We start from the raw sequence: 16,722 nt of genomic DNA on the forward strand, positions 1-16,722 counted from the left end.
CAGCCATAAAAGTCCTCTGCCATCTTTGACGGATGCCTAGTGTATTGAGTCCTGCAGGTAAGATAGATGGGGGAATGAAGTCTCACGAAGTCTGAGTAGCTGGACATGGAATAGGCCTCTGAGCAGCTCAGCAGTCTAACACAATTTGCAAGCAGAAACTTCATTGCCTAGGGCACTTAAGCTTAGAAATGTGACACTTAATGCTTAAGTGCTCCGGACCCTAGGGGAATTCATTAGGGGCCTGGGCTCCTTATGCAATGCTTAGGGAGGTTAAGGAACATATTTAAAATTAAGCACCAGCCAAGTGGGAGTTTTAAGAATTTCATTGGTTGCTACATGTTGGACCTAGTTGCTCAAATTGGTAGTTGGCACATAAATCCCATAGTGGATGCTGCCCTTTTAACCTTTCTGTTCACCCATCTATAAAATGTATATAATAATGATAGCTATGAGCCACATCACAGCAAAATTATGTTGATCAATATTTATAAGGCACTTTGAGATTGAAGAGTCTGCATAATGCAACAGTTTAATAAAGCCTTTCAGGATAACAATTAGGCTATTGTTTTAAACTGCGGCAAAAGAATCTCGAAAACATTTTTCTCCAAAGCAACAAATAAATGAGCTACTCCCAGAACATGTTTTTGTCTCCCGTCCCAACCCTTTTTAAATTGACTGAATGCCAAACTAGAATTATCAAGTACCATTATACAAACAGAAAAAAAATTGCTAGGGAAAGAACATGTTTTTATTAGTCCTTGTCCTTTTGAAGGTGGAAAGTAAATTTGCTCATGTAATTAAGATCATAACAGGAAAGTATATTTTAAAAATGAAAAAGGTTTGCATTAAATTTTACTTTGGTACAATGGAACTTTAATACAGAATGAACAATAAAATATGACCAACAGTTAACCAGTCTTGAAAGATACCTGCCTATTGCAATAATAAAAATATACAGCTTGTGACATCCTTACCTGCCATTACTTAGTGACTGGATTCAATGAAATCACCAAGGAAGCTTCATTGTGGCAAATAATCTTGACTGTTTCTTCAAGCTGCAACTTTGCCTACTGGTGTGCCTTGAGGTGCTGTGCCACTGCAGCCACTATACTTTGTCTGATTCTTTTTTTTTTCTTTTAATTTTTTTAAGTCTCCTTAGAAGTAAGTGGGCCATGGGATAAAAATAGCACTGCTGCTTTTTGTTTGCTGGGCATGCCCAGTTTCTGTTTGCCTATCACCTGAGAAGAGCTTGTTAAGGACAGGCTTTATTTGATAGCTCCTGTGGATAGAGGATAAATAAACCTGCTGGCAAGGTGGTGCTGTTGGTCAGTAACACTGGTGGCAGTTCAGGGATGTTCTTTGTTGGAGAAACTAATTTGCAGAAACCTGATAGCAGTGATGCATAAAATATTGATGTTATAATGATACTGGATTGATGCCTAGAATGCCAACTAAAATCACAATTTACAAACAGTTTTGAAGCCAAAATGATATAGTTGAAAATGTGTTACTTTGGGTAGGTTATATGTGTGGTTTTGATTCATTATCCCGATTTATAGCTTTTCATTCCAGTAGCTCTATTGTGAATGCCAAGAGTAGGCCATCAAGCTGGTATATTTCATGCTACAATATTTCTCTTCAAAGTTGATTAATAGAAAGGCTCTAATATTCTGCAGATGTAATTTTTCAAGTCATATGTAACTGAAATGCTGTATCAATTTTACAGTGCTGGGCAACACCCCTCTCAAGGCCTGTCACTGGATGACATGAGGAGGAATTTCCAGTACCCACCAATTGACAAAAATGGTGAGTCAAAGAAGACTTCTGCAATGTCTGAGCTTAATGTGATTTTTTCCCTTCCAGTTGTGGCATGTGCCTTTGAACTTATCTGGCATGAAACAGCAACAATCTCATCCCAAGCAGCAAATGATAAACTAGCAGACAGGTGTTCACAATAAGACACTAAGGCCATGCTAGCATTTCTTGGCAAAAATAAAAGCTGTGCAAGTACCGTCACCTCAGCATTATTGCTCCTTCCCCTAATCTAATGCGCAGTAAAGCATCACTGTCTACATGTGCGTGGAATTTACTGTGCAGTAAATTAAGCTAATGCAATGTTTGCTAATACCAAGACATACAGGTACTAGATTCATGGTGCATTAACTACTGTGCAGTAGTACACATGAAGACACTGACCGGGAGCAATTTGCTCCCGCTCAGCCCAGGCAGCAGGGAGTCCACTGCTGCCTGGCTAAGCCCCAGTGTGGGAGGGTGGGGAGCTTTGCCGGCTGCTGGGGCAGCTGTTAACTCACCATGTAGGGATTGGGTTGGGACCCGATCTCCACATTGCTGGGAGAGCTGTCCCAGCAACTGAGACTGCTGTGTTCCAGCCATGTGTAGATCGGGTCAGGACCCAGTCCCCACCTGGCTGGGAGAGTCATCCCCCCTTGGCGGGGAGGCTGCCTGCTATCTAGGGACAGCTGCCTGCCAGCTGAAAGGAGATGGTTGTCCTGGCCACGTGGTGCTCAGGACCATCTTGATCCCCACATGACTGGCTGGCAGTGTCCCCACCAAGTGGGGAGATCTCTCCCGGCCTAGTGGGGATCAGGACCGGCTACTGTGCTCCCTGCCAGCCCTAGAGTTGGCACCTGGGGCAGCCTGGAGCTCCCCCTGGCTGCTGCAGGGAGGCAGACCAAAGCAGAGCAGGACTGGGCTGCTCCTGTCAAGTGCAGTTTGCTCCTGATAGGGGCACACATGTAGACACGTGCCCCATTTGCTGTGAAGAAAATTCAGGTACATTAATTACACATGTAGATGTCCCCACCAGGGACTAGAATCCATACATGCATTTAACTATATAAAACCATAGACAGAAGGGAATGAACCCAGTGTCCTGAGAGGCCTCTTCTGGTTATATGTCCCATGTTTCTTCTTGTCTGTTGTGTGACAGCACAAGGTATGCAATTATAGTTAGAGTTGCTTATTTATAATGGTATTGAGATGAAAACTTGTTTTATCTATTGTCAAAAAATTCTGTGTTAACTAACATTTTTTTTCCTGTTACCCAACATCGTAATGCTACTATTTAATGCTTCAGTGTAAGGAAATTTCAAATGACTACACTGAATTTGGGAATGTTACAGCAGTAAAATAAGAACAGTAATAGCTATTGAGTACAGTAGTATAGTGGGCACTGATTTATAAAAAATATTCTTGCACTTTTCATTGAAAACGTGATGCTGGCAATAGCAGTTGCTCTGATTTTGATAATCCCCAAGAATTAAAGCAAAGAATTATGCATAATAGGCTGCTTATTTTGGATCTTGCCATTTTTTAAATTACAGAAGGTCTGAATCCTGCACTGCATCATTAAACTTCTTATCACTAAAAAGGTATCACTGACATTTCTCTGCACCTGATTATTGTGAATGATCAGGTCTGTACATTTCAAATTTTATATTTACATTTTTCCTCTGGAGATGAAATTGAGTTGGGTTCCAGGCAGCAAAAAGACATCAGCATGGGCTAGGTTTGTTTATCTTGAAAAGACATTTGCATTATCTCTTCGACATGGTCACTGGCTGTAAATGGAAAAAAGTGTTGCTATGTTGAGAGGCACTTGTGAATAATTCCTGAACTTCTCTCTGCCTTATGCAGGTTACGTGTCTGATCCCATGAGTACTATGCGATTTCATTCCTGCAGTCATAGTGGCAGCTTTGAAGAAAGCAGCTGACAGAGTAAACCATCTACCTGAAGAGAGATTCCCCATAAACAACAATTGATAGCAACAATTCTTACTATGTCAGCACCGCTCCCACTCATCATATGTTACACCAGAGATCCCTAAGTTGGAGTGTTTATTTACTGATGATGAACATTTCTATCTTAAATTGTGCTGTAACCTTTTTTTCCTGCTGACATACTTGCAGTTTCATGATGGAACACACCTGTCTTTCCTCGATAAAAGCAAATGTCCACAAAGAATGCTGTTCCTTAAACCAGAACATTAATCATCTGAGAAGAGGTTAACGTAAAAAAATAATAATAACGATAATTTAAAGTTATAGGATTGTAAGGCAGGGGGCTTAGCCTGAGACTGCAGCAAAGCTTGTTGAATGATCAAGCCCTTCCCAACTAGTACATGCAAAGTAACAACAAACCCAACAAATCACAGTGAATGAACAGCTTATCATTTCCTGAACCAATTCAGCGTACAACACAACTGTGGTTCTGATTGCTCTGTTGTTCTAATTCCTAGCTTTGAAGCACTGCCTAGATTTCCTTTTGGAGCCTATATGCAGGAATTTCCACTTCTCCAGCCTCCCAGTCCCTGAATCAGACTGCTGTAGCTGGCTAGTTCCTTGTTCCTGCAGTTCTGCTCAACGCCCCCAGTCCCCGAATGCTTTTACCTACATTATCCGAGATGCTTAGTTGACCATACTAATAGGCTTTTGAACATTTTTCTCTTCATTTCTGTTCTTTGTTGCAGGTTGCATCCCCTTCCCTACACAAATTACATAGAAATGCTCTCTAGTTCAGTTATCTTACGTTCAAAGAAAAACAGAAACCAACTTTAAGATAGAAAGTAAGAAAACAAGTCCCAAATCATGTAAGTTTAATGTTGCCAGATGGAATTGTTGTCTCACAAATATAATAACCTAAAAGCAATACAACAGGTTACACTTTTTTCTCTGCAAAAGCAAAACTACTGGATGGTGCCATCTAGTGACTAAAACATGCACATCATTGTATTAGGCTTCCAGATTTTTCACAGAAACTATTTCCATTATTAAATTCTGTGACAGAAACTTTAATTACTGGAAATCAAAAAGAAGAGGAAAAAAAGCTTGAGCTATGTTTCTGGAACCTAAAGCAAAGTTAATTATGCTATTAATTATTCTGTATTTTTTTGGAAAATAGCAAAATGTATTAGAGCTAGATGCTGTTGTAATATTATTTCCTAACTGCTTTTGAGCTGCCAGCTAGGCTAAGAAGAAACCTTGTACTCAAGACTTGTATGCATTTGCTTCTGAGAATATTACTCAGTATGCTGATTTCTCCTGGCTATTGTTCTTGACTGAGCTCGCTGAGTAGATACTGTAGCGTGCGATAGCATTTGAACTACAAAAATGTAATATATTTTATGGACTCAAGTCTACCATGGTGTTAATTTCAGGATCCTGTAGCAATAAAAAAGGGGGAAGGTTTCAGTTGGATAGGTTAGCAGATGCCACACTGTTTTATTTCAGTCATCCGAGGTATTCTGCGGGAAAACAAAAGTGGCAGAGCGCCGCTCCCTTGCTGTCAACCCGAAGGCAGCACCTGGGCAGCCTCTCTGGTTTTCAAAAGGCTGCACTTCCATTTACAGAAACAAACCACTTAAGCAAATGCAAATGTTATGATTAACGGGGCATCTTCAGGAGTTGGCTTGCCAGGAACAAAACTTGTCCAAATAACATTTCCCTCCACACAGAGCAGAAAGAAAGCTCCCCTCCCAGAACAAGAGCCCTACAACCCACAGGGCCTCCCTCTCCAAGCATCTGGTCCTCCCATCCCACACATCCCGCACACCCCATCCAGCAAGTCGTGGCAGCAGCTTTTTGCTCAGAACTTCCCACCATAAGGCAAGATGGCATTATTTGAGTGGTAATTCCTGTGGTCCCATGAAGGATCACACTAAGCCAAAATGAAGTTTAGGTTCACGAGTGACACCATGTCCTTGGTTCCTACTGAAAATAATACATGTTTTTATGTTGATTTCCAGAAGCAAGCTCTACAAAACCCCACTCTCACTGTTTAACACTTTTTGAAGACATTTTTTTTTCTAAGCAAAAACCAGAATGCTCCCACTTTCTTTTAAATCATTAAGTAGCCTCCAGATCCTTCTGATGTCAGCCAGCATGCATTACATCTGCTGTGTCTCAACTGAGTCAGAGCCAGTTCTTTTGAAAGGAGATTGCTATCTTACTCTGGCACTAGGAAAACCACACAATGCGGGAATATCAGTCCTATGGAAAGGAGAGGGGAATGCTGTCAGTGCCACATTACCATTGCTGCCCAAATGGTCATCAAGCTGAACTGCAGCAGTGGCAGCATAAAACACTGCACAACCACCCCCTCCACCCCGTGTGTGACTCAAAAAGTGAATGTTTGCTCTGGACTGTCCAACAAAGGAAATAATGAACTAAGTGAGGACCCACCCACCTCCATCTCTTCAGCCTTAGCGATGAGTCAATGCCATTGTGTGGGCAATGCTGTATAAGATTACTAATCAAAAGAGCACCAAGTCTTCAGTCTTGACTATTGCAAGAAAGCTATCATTAATAATCATTGCTAAAGGTTCTGCAACCAGCTACTAGCTTTGTTATTGTACAAAGGCTTGTTGAAACCAGAAATCTTCCCACTATTGCTGAAGAGCTAGTGCAGCTTTGTTTGGAGCAGGTTGAGAGAGCACAATGGTAAAAACTCATGTGTGTGCTCTCTACCAGATCCTAAGGCAGTACAAAAAAGGGGTGCAAATGACTGGCAATACCAATGCAAAAAATTGTTTAAGCATATGCAAAGCACATTGTGATCTGTTAGGTATCTTTTGTGAGAGGAGTTGGAAGTAGAAATCATTGGCCAAATCCAGATGAGTGGAGCCATGCGGTGTGGCGCTGTAGACACGTCTGCAGGGCTATGTACCACATGTTCAGTTGTTCTCCATGCTGCAAAGGGTTGGGGGCGGTTGACCTCTGGATATACATGGGTCAAAAAAATGTGTGGGGAAATAAAAGTGGGATGGCACACACAGGGGCAGTGTGTGCCGCCCAAAACCGGAGCCTGGCCAGCCAGAGCTGCACTCTGGCTGCTGGCCAAGCTTTGCGTAGCCCCAGGAGGCCTCCAGGACCACAGGTAATGCTGCTGGCCCCAGCCTCCCCTACCCCACCCACAGTAACCTGCCACACGCCAAAGGGTGTGTGGCACAGGTGTTCCCCGGGGACAACTAGCAGTGGCACAAGGTGTCCCTGGGGAGCTAAACATCCACGTGTGCTAGGTGTCCCTGAGGAACCAAATATCCATGTGTGGATGCAGACATTTACTACATCCAGTTCCTGCAAGCTGCCAACGCTTTTAAATAGGGTTGACAAGCCAATCAATTGACCAGTCAAATACAGTCACTTGACAGGTCAATTGACTACATGTTATTTGACTTGTCAAAGATTATAGCAACTTTACCAAAAACTACATTATTTTTGTAGTTTTCTTGACAGACATATTATTGTTATTGTTTTTTGACACATTTCTTAATGGAAAATTTATGCTTCTGTTTATTATCTGGACCTATTGGCAATTTTTTACAATTTTTGACTGATATTTGACTGGTCAACTGACACCCCTCCCCCCACCATCCATTTCTAGACTGTCCGTTCACTTGCAACAATGTGCAAAAGTGCCATACCTGCAAACACTGTCTTATTTCTGGCAGCCCCTTCTGTTTATGGCACTAACCAAAAATCAAATGGGGTAAATTTCATAATTTATTTTCATCAGGCCATTGAAACAGCAAGGAAAAAACAAAAATCCAGTTCCAGGACAACTATTCAGGACACCATTCAATGGGGTATTCATATGCATATATAACTGTTCTAATAGGACCATAGTTGGCTAAAGTCCTTGCCAGGTGCTAGAGCTGATCCACTTTACTTTTATTTAGTTAACCCAGGTAAAAGGGATCAAAGAGGATTCTTCGTTCTTTGGGTCATGAATAATACAAAAACAAACAAACAAAAATAAATCCCAAACCCCACAACCTTTTCAGCCTAGGTTTTGCAATTTTTCCCCCATGCTCATCCTTTCTAAGGCCCTCTCTCTGGACAGAAATACAATCTCAGCCCAAGTGTTATACTACAAGCCAAGATTCCACTTTGACTTTCACTCTTTCCTTTTACTGGAATGAGCTACTTTTGTTTCTGTGAAAAAGTAGCAGCATTTCATAAAGTGAATACAAAGAAAAAGAAAATGATTCTCTTGGGGACACTGACTAATGAAAGACCAATGTTTGATTATACAGTATAAGTGATGAGGATCATTTTAGGCATGAGCTAAACCTAGGAATTAGGGCAGAAGAGAGATTGGTTGTAGTCCTTTGAGAAGTCAGAAAGATGTTTTGACTATCATTATTGATGGGATAAGACAGTAAATGAATCTGTGGTTACAACTGAAATTCAGCTCCTTTGTTTATTAGTTTCCCTTTAGATGTGAAAGTTTTCACAAATCATCACTATAATACCGTATTTTTCCTAGCTTAAGAAAATGCTTGCTGACCATCCTTTAATATAGCAGCTCCATTTGAAAGCAGGAAATAAATCCAGTTTAGAAACAGAAAGCATATACCAAGGAGAATGGACTTTGATTATTTTTAATAGCCCTAAATGACTGTTAATATGTGTCCTATCATACTACATTTGTTACCACTTTTCCATAATGTATCATTTGTAGACACTAGCCAGTGTCAGAAAATAGTGTCAAAATCTCTTAAATGAAAGCTTGCAATAGTTTGAAATGCAAAGCATTAGACAAGTCCTACCAGTTAAATCCTTGCAAAGCAAACAATTTTTACCAGTAATTAAAATAACTAGCTACTTGAAGAAAACAATGTCTGTTTTAATTGGTCTCCATAGAAAAATGTTAGGCCTTAGGGGGAAAACATGTTTCATAGAAGTGATCAGTTATTAATACAAATGGAAATTCTGCAAAATGTAAATTACCAATGAGAACAAGCTCCAAAATTATTTGCTGAGACTAATTTAGTATATTGATTTCCCAGGGAGAGCCAAGGAATCCAGTGCAATGAAATATTTATAAAGGATGAGACCCCGCTAAAATGAACTATCTTGTTTTTAAGAATATGTAGCTGCAGTAATATTCCTGATTATTTTTTGTGTAACAATCAACTACTTAATAGAAGATCTACATTAAAAACAAAGTCACCTACCATACAAGGACTTATCACAAAGTGCAAGCCAGAAATACTCTTTTTACTGTAAGCACTGTACATATTCCAAGTAAAGGTCCAAATGGAGTCACGGCCTACAACATGCTGCTTGGGCTGAGATTTTATTTCTGCCCTGGCATGAGATGTAGCTTGACCGACGAAAAAAGTGGCCCTTAAAGAAAGTGAATAAGGGGGAGGAAGATTTTAAAAAATACTGAAAAGAGGTAAAGAAGTTTGTTTTTTCCCACTGAATGATTCATAGCTTAAAGGACCATCAATTGTTTTTACTGATTTCAGACAACTCTGTTTCTGTCATCTGAAAAGGTAGTAGTGCAGAAACATAGCAAAATTGAGATTGCCATATTATGCTCATATTTCTCAAATCATAGGCTTCTTGTACTCTGCAGGAGCTAGATTTCAGACAAGTTTTTCATATAGAATGTATAATTTAAAGCTTTTTTTTAAACACTATTGAATTTCATTTATTTAATCTATTGAATGTCAGATTTTGACTTTCAACTAGGTAAGCTAATAATAAATATGAGATACAACAGTTACTGTCCTTTAACATGCCATAGAGAACATTTAATGGTTTAGAGAGAAGAAAAGTCATTTATGATGAGCCATAAATTATTTTTGCCACTGGCAACATAATTATATTGTTTATCTTGCATACGCTTAATTTAATAATGAGTCTTTTTTGTACGTATCTTTTGTCCCCTCTTCCAATTTCTTCCATTTTCAGTAGTTTTGTTTCTTAACAAACTTCATCTTCCTAAATTACAGGAGTATTTACCAGACATACCAATAAAGCCAGTGGAGCAGGTTAAAAAAATGTATCAAATACTAAACTGCTAGTTTCATCTTGACCCAAGTTGTCACCCAAAATTTAACTCAACTTCTCTTGTTAGTTTAGAAATGCTTTGGGTAGGGTTGTCTCTTAGTAAAGGCACCACACTAATGAGCATTAGATAGCCAGGCAGCCAGAAACTAGAGGATTTCATTGGTTAAGTCAGAACTTAGAAACTGTAAAAGTGTGTTTGGGGATGTTACTTTATATTATAATGATTTGATAGTTGCACCTTAGTTTGTGAAATATGGCACTTGGTTAAATATAATTGTTTAAAACTGATAATCAAGGAGTCTTTTGCCATATGTTAACAATTGTATGTAATAATGTATAATTCATCATCTTAATTGCTAAAAAATAAGAGAGTCAGAAATAACATTGCTAAGTATTTTATTTCAATAATAAAATGTTTGTTTCTCAATTTCTTATAGCCACTGTAACTATGGTTTGGCTCACAGGACTTCTCTGTTGTCCCAGGCCTTCCTCTGACATGAAAACAGCTGTAGGTTTTGTGAGCATTTCTTTACAATTCTTTCATTCTATACTAAAGGGTTAAATGGACCTAGTTAAGAGTTTTGTTGAGACATAAATGCATGCTGCTGTACCACACAGGAGATTCAGCACACATGTGAAATTAAATTGTTTAAGGGAAGTATCTCCCATATCTACCTCTTCCAGCCTCACACCATCCTGATCTGCCGACAGGAATTGGAGGGTGATGTCTAGACTGCTAGTTAGGGTTGATGTGTTTCAAGTCTCTACATCCCAACCATCTGTTCCAAAAACTTTTAAATTTAATCCACAACAGCAGTCCACCCCAATATCAGAAACCCCGCTGAACTTCAGAATCCAAGATCAATCCTTTTCCTAGCCCATGCTTCCCTGCAGTGTTTGGAAATTAGCCACAGCCTACAGGCAACAAGAACAGCAAATCCAAAAGCAGCAATCCAACAGTTCTCTATTTCTGACTTCTTGCCCTTCTGTTCTCCTATTCCTTTCTTTATTGTCTGTAATAGAGCCAAGTAGAGAAGAGGTAAATAGTGGGCAAGCTGATCCCTACAAGAGCTGTGCTTGAGGGACATGAAGCATAATGTGATTCATGTTGTATGAGCCTCACAAGACTTGTGTTGATTAAAAGTACTCACAGGGTAGATCATAGCTGTCAGTACTAACAGAATCTAGAATTTAAGCAACCCTGGGAAAAGCCTAAGGCATGGCCAACTGCCAATGGGCTCTAAGGTCCATCTAGAGTCATCCTGTAGGCCTGCCCATCACCCAGTAGAGCACCTACACCAGCCTGGGGCTTTTAAAGGCTCTTTTATGGTGCTATGGCCATTTTACCTAGCAGAAAAGAACCACAGGGTGAGTATCTACCATAGGTATTTATTCTTTAATGGTATTTCAAATGACCCCAAACTATTATTAAAACAACTCAGTATGCATGACCTTGTGAAAAGTGTAACTATAGTCTTAGTTCTAGTCCTGGTTGTTCTCATGACTCATCAGAGTGTATGCTTCAGTTTGTCCCTCTCTAGGTTTTGAATGATGACACATGCTGAAACTGAGAAAAAGTTCCACAAATATGTGCATGAATTCTTGGATGGTTTTAGTTCGGCCATGTTCCCATCTTATATTTGCTTGCTTTCCACAAACATCCATATGTCTTAAACAAATATTGACAAATACATTTTAAAATTCTGATTTGTAGCTGAACAGTCATTCATTCATGCATTCATTCAGAGAACAGAAAAAAATACCACATGACTTATTTGACCAATCGTTACTTATTTGACCAATCATTACTAAGTAATCCTGCTCAAAAACAATTTTTTTTTTTACAAATAAACCCTGAAAACACTATTGACCAAAAGTTTCTCAAAAGTGCCAAAAAGTATTCATATTTCAAATCAGTAATACTGGGAGTTTTTTCTGTTTGCAGATAATCTCTGGGAGCAAGAAAAGAATCTAAATTGAGTTTTAATATTACTTGTGCCATAGGGTACTTCAAAAAGTAATTTAATGTCATTTAATTATTTAATGCTCCAGGCTTTGATGATGTATAAAATAATTGGCTGGATCCAAAGCCCATTGAAATGGATAAGAAGATGAAGAGTGGGGCTTTGGGCCCAATGTGAATGTGATTATTACTAGTCATACAAGGTAGTACTTCCCAAAAATACGAAGAACTACGCAAAGTGAGATATGACTTTTTAGATATAGACCAAAGCAAACATGAAAGTACACATACATACACACACACTTTCAGTTGAAGACCAGTAACAAGATTTTAAATTAAGAACAAATACCAGATTTATTCATTTGAAGAATACATAAATGAATATGATCCATTTACTTCACTTTTAATATTGAATATCATTGAATACTCTTATCTATTCTATGGACATTCCCTGGTTTATAAAAATTACCACTGTTAAATGGTCCCAATTCAAGTGCATGCTTTCAAAGCAATGTATTGCACATCTTGCATAAGACTAAGTACTTCAATGGTACTTCACAGGCTCACCTGACAATGCCTTGCTGGTGACTATGAAAGTACTCCACTGTGTTTTCTTTTAAGGGAAATTAGTTCTGTTTTTTGTTTTTGTGTTGTTTTGGGGTGGGGGGTGTTGTTTTCTTCTCTAGATACTTTTCTCCCTTTCTTTTTTAGTACCCAGACTAGAAACACAACTCCAACTATCAATACAGGAAACAACAAAGACAAGTTACTTATGTTTAAATTACTGACCTGTGGGTGCACCAAAAATAACCTGTAGTAATAAATTACTGTAAGGTCTTTGGATTTTATTCCATGATCCAGTTAAAACTAAGTGGTAGTTCAGGCAGCATCTGAAGCCTTAGAGGAGGGAGGACATCACACAGCACCTGTTAGCAATCCCTACTAGTCAACACATGCAAATAAGCACATGGACTCTGCAAAATGCTGTGTATAGCCTGAAATACTTGCACAGAAACAAACCTGCAAATCTTGTAAGGTTAAGCTTCTAAAAAGACCTACCATTTTATATAGGTATAAAAGTATTGCTGACTATAAAAGTATTGTTTGGGCATGCAAGGATGAAAGCAGGAAGTCCAAAGCCCAGTTGGAGTTGCAGCTAGCAAGGGAAGTGAAGGGTAACAAGAAAGGTTTCTAAAGTGTCAGCAACAAGAGGAAGATCAAGGAAAGTGTGGGTCCCTTACTGAATGGGGAAGGCAACTGAGTGACAGACGATGGAAAAGCCTGAAGTATTTAATGCCTTCTTTACCTCGGTCTTCACAGGCAAGATCAGCCACTACCACCCCTGGCAGAACAGTTTGGGGACAAGGTGAGCAGTCAAGTGGTGAAAGACTTGGTTGAAGACTGTGTAGAAAACCTGGACATGTACAAGTCCCTGGGACCAGATAATGTACCTGAGGGTGCTAAGTTGGCTGATGTGATTACAAAGCAGCTAGCCATTATCTCTGAAAACTCATGATGATCAGGAGAGGTCCTGGACAATTGGAAAAGAGCAGGTATAGCGCCCATCTTAAAGAAAGGGAAGAAGGAGGATGTTGGAAACTACAAATCAGTCAGTCTCACCTCAGTCTCTGGAAAAAGGCCAGTCATACCTGACCAACCTGATTGCCTTCTGTGATGAGATGACTGCATTTGTGGATGTGGGAAGAGCAGTGGACATGATACACCTCAACTTTAGCAAGGCTTTTCATATGATCTCCCACAACATTCTCACAAGCAAGCTAAGGAAGTACAGATTGGATAAATAGACTGTAAGGTAGATAGAAAACTGGCTGGATTGTTGAGCTCAAAGGGTAGTATATCAATAGCTCAAAGTCTAGTTGGCAGCCAGTATCAAGCGGAGTCCCCAAGGGGTTGGTCCTGGGGCAGGTTTTGTCCAAAATCTTCATCAACAATCTGGAATATGGAATAGGGTGCACCCTCAGCATTGCAGATTACACCAAGCCTGGCGGAGTAGTAGATATATAGAAAATGACCTGGGGGTTACAGTGGACAATAAGCAGAGTATGAGCCAGCAGTGTGCCCTTGCTTCCAAGAAGGCTAACAGCATACGGGGCTGCATTTGTAGGAGTGTTGCCAGCAGATCAAGGGAAGTGATTATTCCCCTCTACTCAGCACCGGTGAGGAGTACTGCATCCAGTTTGGGCTCCTCACTACAGGAAGGATGTCAACAAATTGGAGAAAGTCCACCAGGAGGCAACAAAAATGGTTAGGGGGCTGGGGAACATGAATTATTAAGGAGAGGCTGAGGGAACTGGGCTTCCTGAGTCTAGAGAAGAGAAGGGTGAGGGAGGATTTAATAGAAGCCTTCAACTACCTGAAGGGTGGTTCAAAAGAGGATGGAGCTAGGCTATTCTCAGTGGTGGCAGATGACAGAACAAGGAGCAATGGTCTCAAGTTGCAGCAAGGGAAGTTTAGATTAGATATTAGCAAAAACTCTCATGAGGAGGGTAGTAAAGCACTGGAACAGGTTACCCAGAGAGGTTGTGCAATCTCCATCCATGATGGTTTTTAAGACCCAGCTAGGCGAAGCACTGGCTGAAGTGATCTAATTGAGGAAGGTCCTGCTTTGAGCAGGGGTTGGACTACATGACCTCCTGAAGTCCCTTCCTACCCTAAGTTTCTATGATTCTACTTACACGCTGAGGGTGTGGGAAATGGTGAAAAACCTTTCAAACATAGGTTCTTGCTTTTTAGTAAGCATAATAATGGCAATATTTGAAATTCAGCCTAGTTAAAAATTACTAGAGGCTGAACTGAATTATTTGGGACAGCAGAGGCAGCCAGTGGTCCCAAGGGAGACAGGTACTGAGTACAGCTGAGCAACATATTTTACAGTTTCTGTCTTAGCTGCTGACACCCAGAAAGACTTGGTGAATGGTTTACAAAAAGCTAGAACTCTTGGTTCCAAAATAATACCTTTTATTAGACCAACTGGAAAATGACAAGAAAATTGTCCTTTTCTGGATGCTTTTGGGATCAAAGTCCCTTCGTCAGGCTCTGGGAAAAGTGTAGATGGTGCAAGATAGTAAAAAGTCCCCATAGGTAGGAAATAAACTTCATTTTTCAGGCTTTAGATTTTCTTGAGGACTATTCACCATTACAACTGCTTTAGGCATTTGCTATTTGTACTAAGGGATAGGCCATTTAAGCTACATTGTGCAGGTTCCAAATCCTAACCAAGCAACTCACAAGATCATAGAAAGCTTTTAAGATACAGCCGCTCCCTGAATCAATACACACACATGCAAGCATGTTCTTCCAAACAAAAGTTTGCTCAGTTGTGCCCATAAGAAACAGAGAGTGAAAACGCCACTCATTCATTAGGTTTATGCGGCAATTTTTGCAGTGTTCCCTCCAGGTCTAATCTAGAGTGTCTTAGATCTGCAGGTTGGATCTGTGCAGGGTTTGGCAACAGGAAATTGTCTGATGGGCCATGCTTTACAGCTCCTTTAAGAGGTATTGGAAGTGCAGCATGCTATTACTCCTCACCACTGCATGTGCCCAAAAGGGAACCTTAGATCTCATAAGGCTTTAGTGGGGCCACTATGCTCAGGCATCAGCTGTTCCCCATCTAGTGCTGTCACATGCAGTCCTGACTTCATGCCTATGCTCTATTTTCCACTCTAGTAAATGTACACACATGTACAAGGAAAGAATATGCTCCAGTGGAGGTAGTTCTGTCCTACATCACATAACATAGTTTTCACTAGCTCCTGCAAGATTTGCACTGTGTACGTGGAAGCAGAACTGGGTTTCTTTTTGTTATAATAATTTAATATTTACTTTACAGTGTTCCCTCAATGCCCCAGTCAAAACACAGGGGTACCATAAACACACGCACACATGAAGATGATACCTCAGAGAATAGCGGCATGCAAAAAGCTGCATAGAAGAGAGGGAGTGATACTGATATATACACATTTCTATACATATAACCACTTGCAACCATTTTTATTATTATACATAAAGCATCATTTATCCTCCTGTGTAGCCATCTCAAACTGGCTGAGTTTTTTTGGTTTAAGTTCAAGCAGTGTAATAACTCTGTGTATTTTGAGAACAAAAAAAATACATGACAGCTGTGGAACAATCCTTATGATTATTGTCTTCATAATTATAAAGGAGTGCTAATTCCAAGACTGGCTATATAGGTCTATTTCAGTTGTATGCTGCACATTCTAGAGCTGCTCCAGTAAAATGTAACAGATGGTTATGGTACTCATAAAGTAAAATAAAGAAAGAGTGAATGTCCCAACCAGTACAAATCTACAGTGATTTGTAAAAATGTTACTAAAATAATAGCACTGAAGAAACTGCAGAGATTGCTTAGATGAGTCTTTGTTCCCCGTTCTGGGATTGTATCCAAGGGAAGATAATTATGTCCAGCTTTAGACCATTCTGGGAAATAACAAGAAAATTGTTAGCTGTACAGTAAATACATTAAATACTTGAGATTCTCAGTTAATATGGTAAAATTGGCCATAGAAGTATCAAAAATAAATTAGCTAGATACCAAGGGGATGCACAAGCATTGACTATCATTACAAAACCAAAAATCAGTTTGAAAATCAGTTGAAATGTTAAGACTACATGCTGCCCCTCCTCATTTATTCTGTAAACAGTTTACCTAAAACCAGCGGCACTTGTGGTGTATAATACCACTCAGCAGCAATGGAGATACGAGAATGCTCATAACTGAATGGTCACAATCCAGCCCAGACTCTGCAATCTATTTTAAGTATTTCCTAAAGAGAAGCATATAATATATGGGTGAAGAAAAATATGGCTATCTATCTCCTCCCAAGGCTCAACTTTTTACCATGTGGAAATGTCAGTGCCAGGTTAGCAATGCAAGCCTATAGATACTTCAGAACAGA

At 39.8% G+C, this 16,722-nt stretch overlaps 2 protein-coding genes across 4 annotated transcripts in view; one reads left to right on the forward strand and one right to left on the reverse strand.

Moving 5' to 3' along the window:
• The window catches only part of TNNI3K (TNNI3 interacting kinase), a 190,499-nt gene extending 180,256 nt beyond the window's left edge, over positions 1 to 10,243 (forward strand). The window contains exons 24-25 of the mRNA XM_006268959.4: positions 1,727 to 1,806; positions 3,658 to 10,243. Of these exons, the coding sequence (XP_006269021.1) occupies positions 1,727 to 1,806; positions 3,658 to 3,734 (157 nt within the window). The 3' untranslated portion in view covers positions 3,735 to 10,243. The remainder of the gene's footprint in view (positions 1 to 1,726; positions 1,807 to 3,657) is intronic.
• Positions 10,244 to 11,827: 1,584 nt separating this feature from the next.
• ERICH3 (glutamate rich 3) overlaps positions 11,828 to 16,722 on the reverse strand; it is a 79,520-nt gene continuing 74,625 nt past the window's right edge. For 2 of the 3 annotated variants that reach the window (XM_019489186.2, XM_059727945.1), the window contains one exon: positions 11,828 to 16,243. The gene's annotated coding sequence lies outside the window, so the exon portion shown is untranslated. The remainder of the gene's footprint in view (positions 16,244 to 16,722) is intronic. The other variant, XM_019489187.2, reaches the window with a different exon arrangement.

Source organism: Alligator mississippiensis, chromosome 5, assembly GCF_030867095.1.
Source record: "Alligator mississippiensis isolate rAllMis1 chromosome 5, rAllMis1, whole genome shotgun sequence".
Classification (NCBI taxonomy): domain Eukaryota; kingdom Metazoa; phylum Chordata; order Crocodylia; family Alligatoridae; genus Alligator; species Alligator mississippiensis.